We start from the raw sequence: 7,943 nt of genomic DNA, 5'->3' as shown, positions 1-7,943 counted from the left end.
ACAGGTGGACCAGAACACCTGGAGAACAGGTGGACCAGAACACCTGGGAACAAGTGGACCAGAACACCTGTGGACAGGTGGACCAGAACACCTGGAGAACAGGTGGACCAGAACACCTGTGGACAGATGGACCAGAACACCTGTAGACATGTGTAGAAGTCCCAGAAAAGTTTCAGAAATCACTTGGTTGCCTCAAGAAATTGTGCAATAAAACAACAAAGTCCATGCTCAATAATCCAGGTATACAATCCAACATTTTTCAGCCAGATCATCTGGACAGTTTCTTCTGATGAAGCCTTCCGGATCGAAGGCGAAACGTTTCAGCACAAAAAAAGAAACTGTCCAGATGACCTGACTGAAAAATGTTGGATTGTATACCTGGATTATTGAGCATGGACTTTGTTGTTTTCAACCAGTTTGACACGACTGTCAACAAGGAAGAGGGCCGGCAATGGAGGAGGGGGCGTTCCAAATAGACCATCTTATCACAAGCAGAACTGGTTTGTTCCACTTTAGAGTAAGCTGTTGGGGGAAGAATCAGTTTTGTTGTGTGTTTCCTTGACTGATGAAGCCTTCTGGATCGAAGGTGAAACGTTTCAGCACAAAAAAAGGAACTGTCCAGATGACCTGACTGAAAATAGTTGGATGTGCAATAAAATATTCAGTTTGAGTACCATCCTTTGTGTCACGACCAGTTTCTTTAGTTTGTTTTTCTAAATAAATTCTGTTGAGCAAAAAATGAAATTACTGATTTTCACCAGTTTATTTTCAGTAATTGTATTTTCTCAATATTACTTTTGTCAGCTTCAGCTTATTCATTTTTTTGTTCTTTATTGAAAGAGAACAAACTATTGTTTTTCCACATCTGCAGAACTTTGAAGACACTTCTAATACATTAATATAATAATAATAATAATACGTTATCACAAACAATAAAGTTGATTCTTAAAAAATGGAGCGTCTGACAGAAATACATTTGTGTTGTAAGATACTTAAAAATCAAAGCACGCGTTCTTTACCTTCATTTTCAAACTGCATCAGGTTTCCTCCTGGGTGGATTTGGCCCCCACTGGCTCCGATGACCCACTGTGTTCCTGGAACTCCGCTGTAATAAAAAAAAATCATACAAAGAATGAAATTTAACTTCTTAAAAAGTGAAATTCTTATCTTTTGGCTAAAGTTTAGAGACAAACGTTTGTAAAGTTGAGTATATTTTTTACAGTATGTCATACTTGTCGCGCATGTTCTCTTGCTGCTCTCTCAGGATGTTTGTCTTCTCTCTGTTCTTCTGCAGCGTCTGGACTTCATCTGTTAAATTCTTTAATTCTGTTTTACACTTCTCTTCTATTTCTCTCTGCATTGCTTCAATCCTTTTGCGTCTTTCCTCTTCCTGCACCCTCTGGCGGCGTTGTTTCTCCTTTTCGATGTCCCTCTCAGCCTCCTGGAACATCTCGATGCTGTAGTGGCTTCCTCCGTTCTTCTGAACGACGTTTCTGATCTTCTGCAGGAGCTTGATGACCTGAGGCTTCTTGTCCTTCAGTCTGTTGTTGAAGATGTGGAACTGGTTGTTGCAGCTGGACACCAGGGCCTGCAGGTCTGGACTGTCAACCAAGTACTCCTCAATAGTTTCATCTTCAAGAAGGTCTCCGTGAGTAAAGAGGACCATGCAGTATCTGTCTGCAGCTTCTCCAAACACTTCTTGGATCCTTTTCACCATCTGCTTCTCTGCTTCAGTGAACCTGCTGAGTGAGACGACCACCAGGAAGACGTGGGGTCCAGGAGCAGAGAAAGAGATGCACGGGCTCAGATCTTTGGCTGTTTTAGCCGAACCAAAGCTGGCGTCGGTCAGACCCGGAGTGTCGATGACAGCAAGCCGTTGTCCGTCCACCACAGCAATTGCTTTAGCGCAGTCCACAGTCAGAGACCTGGGACTGCACCTGGACTCAAAGCACTCTCGACCCAGAATGGTGTTCCCACAGGCGCTCTTCCCAATCCCAGACTTCCCCACTAGAACTATCCTCAGCTCATCGTGTTGCTTCAGCGGCGTTCCTGAGGGAAAGAAACGAAGATGGAAGTCAAGGTGAGTGAGAGAGTGAATGGTTGTTTGTCTCGTTTTGTCTCCATGTGTCCCTATGATGGACTGGAGACCTGTCATGGGTGTCCCCTGCCTCTCGCCCAGTGACTGATGGATATGTGCTGGTGAAGATTCTCAGTCATCCAGGACATGATGAATGAAAAACGTTTTTTGAACTGATGGATATATGGTCACAGTAACCCCCACGACCCGGAAAAGAAGAAGAGAGTAAATATAAAGGATGGATGGATGGATGGATGGATGGATGGATGGAGTTCAGCTGCAAGTCAAAGACGGGAGATGCTGCAGCTGATTAATGAGCTGAGAAGGAAGGTGACAGTTAATGCGGGAAATAAGGAAAGTCTGCGAGGAACCACAGGAACTGCATTTTTTTGTTCAAATACAACAATATGACCACAGGGAGCTGAAACTGAGATCGTAAAGCAAAAAAAATTTAAATAAAAAAAAGCTTAACACTAGCTAAAAGCTAAAACAAGCAGACAGTACCTAACAGCTTAAAGCTGCATTACATTAGCTAGATGCTAGAAGAAGAAAGACACTTGTAGCAAAATGTTCCAATAGCTAAAAGTAGAACTCTTTAGCTAAAAGCAACAATAGAAAAGCTAAATGTGAAAAGAAGCAAAACACATGTTGAAAGTATATCAGCTAAAAATACCAAATGTCTAGCAAAAAGTTCAAAAGATTGTTTAAAAGTTAAAAGTAGGAAAACACTGAGCTCTAAAAGTAACAAAAGAGTAAATTGCCAAATCTTCCATGTGAGTCTGCTTGCTGTGGCCCCCTGTGAAGGAGGGAGCAGCCAAAGTCAAACTTACGTTACACGAGCTAAATGCTAAAAACACTATTAAAATTTAGCCAAAAACAGCTGAACATCAGCTAAAAGCTAAAACATCAGCTAAAATTAACAGAATGGTAAATGGACTGTACTTATATAGCACCTTTCTATCTTATTGAGATACTCAAAGTGCTTTACACTACAATCTGTGTCCTCATTTACCCACTCAAACAGCACTCAGAAGTCTTGCTAAAAGTAGCTACAGATTGATTAAAAGCTAAAAATTAAACATTAAAAGCTAAAAGTAACAAAATGCTAGCTAAAGGCAGAAAAATATTATCTAAATGCTAAAGATAGCAGAAGTGAGCTTATAGTGCCAGTTGAAGACGACTCTCAGCTTCTACCACAAATTTTTTTTTAGCTCAGTTTCTGTAAAACTAGCTGAACATGTTCCTGTTTTTAGTTTTCTAAATTCATCTTATAATCTAGCTGTTTTTGCTACTTTTTTGCCATCTTATTTTAATTTGAAAAAAAAATAAAAAATCTGTACGCCTCTTTTATAATTGTCTATTGTTGTCTTCATCCTTTGTTGAAATCAGGCCTCTCCTGTAAATGAGTCCTCGAGGCTCAATGGGATTAACTTGTCTAAATAAAGATCAGTCAGCTGCGGCAGCCATCTTAATTTTAACAGACTCCAAAAGTTAGTTCAAGACGTTCATCCAGTGATTCATCTCTGAAAGATTCACTGAAATTAATCCTGTGGCTGTTTAATTAAACTAAATTAAAATGATTTAAAAAAATCATTCAACCTTTATTTAGACAGGTTAATCCCTCTGAGCCTCGAGGACTCATTTACAAGAGAGACCTGATAAATTAGTATTAAATTAGTTGCCATGGAGCCAAACAGACATGAGCAGAAACATTATCGCCCTCCGGTGTCAGACTCTAACAACCTCCGCTTCACCACGACTTGGAATAAACTCTGTGTTTCTAATAAAGATTTTTAATGAACTGAACTGACTCAGTCAAATGAACAGTTGAATTATTCAAACGTAGTGTTAGTGAGAATAAAAACATCATTCAATTAAAAACATTTAGTTCAGAAATTCAGCTCTGAGGCCGTAATGCTGACAGTGTCACCAAATGAACACGAGGACGTGCTTGTACTCACCAACACGGGCCAACATGATTGGAGCTGGTGTTGGTTCTGATCCGCTTAAGGAGAGCTGTGGAGCCTGAAGAAACAGAAAATGTGAAGTGTCTCCTGCATCCTGCCTTTAATATAGCCCACACACCCACACACACACACACTGCTTTCATTTTCTGACTGTCAGAATGAAACTGAAACATTTTCTCTGCCTCTTTATATGAACTTTAAAAAAATAAAAACATCAGCTATTACCCCTAATATGTACACTCTGAAACTGAAATTGCTTTAATCAAAGTGTTGATCTAGTTGTAACGCATCATCTTTTTTTTTTTTTAAATATAGCATTATTTCTAAAAATAAGATGATCAGTCGGAGTGGAAAAAAATCAGTGAATAACTGAACAAAACTCGTTATATGTTAAATTAAGTACAGTGTTGTTTAAAGTTTTATTCTGTTACAGACTCATCTACTAACTCTTTCTCTGCCACTCCCTAAATTACCAAACATTTAGTAATGTAACAATGTAGTAATGAGTAATACCAGGTAATCACGTCCTCACAAAGTTTTCAGTAAAATATCACAAACTGCTGAGCAACCACAGGTGTTAAAATATTCAATTACTTGGTAATTTACTGGGTAAATACTTGGAACTTTAGGAACTATAAAATAAGTTACTCATGAGGACTTTAGAGATGGAAACTGCATCTTCTTGTTAATTTAGTACCGAATGTTGTCCATGTGATGTCATGCAGCGCCCCCTAGTGTTCATTAAACAATATTATCCATTATCTTTACCTGCTTTATTTGTTTTCAGGTCACGGGGGTCACAGTGGTGCCCATGTCCAGCAGTTAGTGTGTGAGAGGCGGGGGACACCTTTGTTAACACTTGTGTTTATATTGTGTATTTAGCACATTTTTCATGGTGCTTGCTGGTGAAAGAAGATGTCCTGTGTTGACAAGAAATAATTAAAAGCTGGGTAAGCGTCAGTTGGAGCGTGGCCTTATTCTGCACCAGACGAGAAGACTTTGGGAGCAGTTACAATTAACATACATAAAACAGCCAATTAGGAAAAGTCATCTATCTGAGGAAGCAACAAATCGTGTTGAATCTTCACTTGGTCACAGTCTCCCATCCTGAGCAAGCACAAAGGAGACAGTGGAAAGGAAAAACTCCCATTGAACAGGAAGAAACCTCCAGCAGAACCAGGATCAGGACGAGCGGCCGTCTGCTTCAACCTGCTGGTGTTTGAGAGGACAGGAAGTAGAAATGAACACAGAATGGCAGGTCCAGGCGTACTTTCTGGTAACAGCTGGTGTTGACGAGCTCCTGCAGCATCTGCTGGTTCTCCTCTCCGGCCTCCCCCAACTCGTTGGTGAAGGACCTGCGGATCTATTGGAACACGTTCTGGTAGTTCTTGCAGTCGAAGCTGATGGTGGTGGCTGGTCGTGTCCTTTCCGCCCTTGGAGTCAGTTTGTCTGCTGCCCTTGGTCCGGGAGCTTCCTCCAGGCAGGACCTAGCTCACCAGCTTGGCCGGCTGGCGGCTGCTTCAGGCCCTCCTGAATCTCCTGAAGAAAAATTTGAAGATGCCATTTCCTGCATTCTGGTGTATTTTAGCGTGTTGTTAAACATCTACGTTTACCTATATAAGTAAACACTTGCTTCAGTAACTATTTTAGAGAGCAACAAGAAGTAGCCTGACCAACAGCTCTCCTTGTGTGAATAGAGCACACTCCACTTTTCTCAAGCTTCCTAGATCCTAGCCCCCACCCCCATGTCAAAAAACTGTCTGCACTAAACATAGCACTAAGCTAACGGTGTGCAATACAGATGCATTAGCTAGGATGCTACAGAAGTAGCGCTTCACTTTTCTCACATATCCTAAACCCCCACCCCCCATCAACAACTGCCAGCACCAATGTGGCGCTAAGCTAGCCTGCAAAACAGAGGGGTCTCCTCCCCCTGTGAGTACCCTGCCAAGGCAGATGATGGAGGGGAAACACTGCATATGGTCAGTTGTTGTAGGTAACCAGGAAAACCCGGAGTGGACTTTTAGTGGTTTGAGTATTCAATGATTTCGTTCACGAAGAAATAGAAACAGTGCTGAGTTCATTAATATTTTTTTTTTTTGGGGGGGGGGGGCACATCCCCATCACATATAATTGTTGCGACGCCTATGTGTGGTGGCCATCTTGAATCAGAATGAGTCCAATAAATTTGTATATTACAGTCCGTCAAATGGTTTCTGAAATATTCTGCTAAAAAACATTTTCACCAATACTTTATTTATTTATTTATCTTTATTTAGACAGGTAATCCTGTTGAGACAAACAGTCTAATTTACAAGCGAGACCTGAACATCTATGGAAAACCTTCCAATCCTTTATTCTGGCAGGCCCTAATAACCATCAAACATCAAAAAAATATCAATCCTCTCACGAGTTTCGTATTTAGCCCAGAGAAACAAAATGTTGTTAACTGGCAATGGCTTGCCAGCCAATGACCAATGAAAGGCCAGTAAAGTAATTAAACCATGTCAGTGACATTAATTCAAATAAATACTTTATTGTTTTTATTGTAACAGGAGAATCTCAGCTGATGCATTTTCCAACATAACAAATAATAATATTCTCCTGTAAACCAGGTTCTCTGTGCGAAACTCACTCAACGCTCAAAGGATAATATTTAGTCCCATATTCACAATTAAATACAATTATTAACATATTAGGAAAGTATGATCAGTTTTGTCAGAGAAAGAACATCATTAACAGAATAAGAGCTGAAATGTTCCTAATCCGGTGGGATTAAAGCTCTGCCCTCACAGATCCAGCGGTTCTTCATGTCGCAGCTCTTTTTGTCCCAGTTGGATAAAGCAGCTTCATAAGGGTTACTCAAAGCACAGGAGGTTCTGTAACCCGGTTGTTCTGTGGTCCAGAACCTGAAGAGTGAAGACATCACAACAAAATGTGCATCAGTTCAGATGTTACTTCTACATTTCTCTTCACTTGTGCTGATGTTCATCAGTCATTTATTGCTCTTCCTCCTCATCTTTCAGCTGCTCTCCTCATCTTCATCTTCCCAGCATCCTCCTCTGCAGGTCCTCCTTCACTACACATCTTCACTGTAGTCCTCCTTTTCTCCTCCTCCCTGGCAGCTCCATATAAAAATATATTTTCTTCTATGTGTCCACTGTCCTTTGCCTACACGTGTCCAAACCAGTTCAGCTTTTCCTCTCTAACTTTGCCTTCAATCCTGAGCTGACCCTCTGGAATCTGAACATCTTCGTCCATGCCACCTCCAGCTGCTCCTCCTGTCTTTGTTAGAAACTCCACGCCCAACACAAACATCACAGCAGGTTGACTCCAGGCTCTTTAACACATCCTCACCTGTCTCCCTCTCATTCACACACATGGATTATGTCTCACTTCTACCAGCTTTCACTCATCTTCTTCCCAAAGCAAGCCTCCACCTCTCCAGACTCTCTTCCACCTGCTCCCTACTCTGTCTGCAAACATCATAGTAAACGAGCGCTTCTGCCTGATCTCTGTCATCAATAAGGGGCTCAGAGCTGATCCATAATGTAATCTCCAACTTGAACCCACCTGTCTTTGTACATGATCTGCACCACCCTCACATCTCCACACCTGACCTCCTCATTAAACAATTCTTCTCTCAGCCTCCTATCAGATGCTCTCTATAGATCCACAAAGACGCAGTGCAGATCCTCTGAACTTCTCCCAGAACAAACATAGTGAAACCCTCCTGCTGCTCCCCTCACTTCTGAACCTGACTTCAGCAACTCGTCCTCCCATCTTCATGGCTCATCTGTGCAGCCACCTCAAAAACTGATACCTCTGAATCATTAACTTTTTATGTCGGGTCATGAGCAAAACTGATGTGCATTAGACCAGTATGTCCCGATGCATGC

At 41.3% G+C, this 7,943-nt stretch overlaps 1 protein-coding gene across 1 annotated transcript in view; it reads right to left on the bottom strand.

Moving 5' to 3' along the window:
- Positions 1 to 7,305, bottom strand: part of LOC119409633 (GTPase IMAP family member 9-like) — an 11,056-nt gene extending 3,751 nt beyond the window's left edge. Inside the window, exons 1-2 of the mRNA XM_037676533.1 lie at positions 7,278 to 7,305; positions 1,338 to 2,049 (exon numbers count right to left, since the gene is read on the bottom strand). Coding sequence (XP_037532461.1) covers positions 1,338 to 2,049; positions 7,278 to 7,305 — 740 coding nt within the window. The remainder of the gene's footprint in view (positions 1 to 1,337; positions 2,050 to 7,277) is intronic.
- Between the last annotated feature and the right edge of the window lie 638 nt (positions 7,306 to 7,943).

The sequence above is a fragment of the Nematolebias whitei genome, chromosome 5, assembly GCF_014905685.2.
Source record: "Nematolebias whitei isolate Nwh7 chromosome 5, NemWhi1, whole genome shotgun sequence".
NCBI classification, from domain to species: Eukaryota; Metazoa; Chordata; class Actinopteri; order Cyprinodontiformes; family Rivulidae; genus Nematolebias; species Nematolebias whitei.
This window is presented reverse-complemented; position numbering and strand designations above follow the sequence as displayed.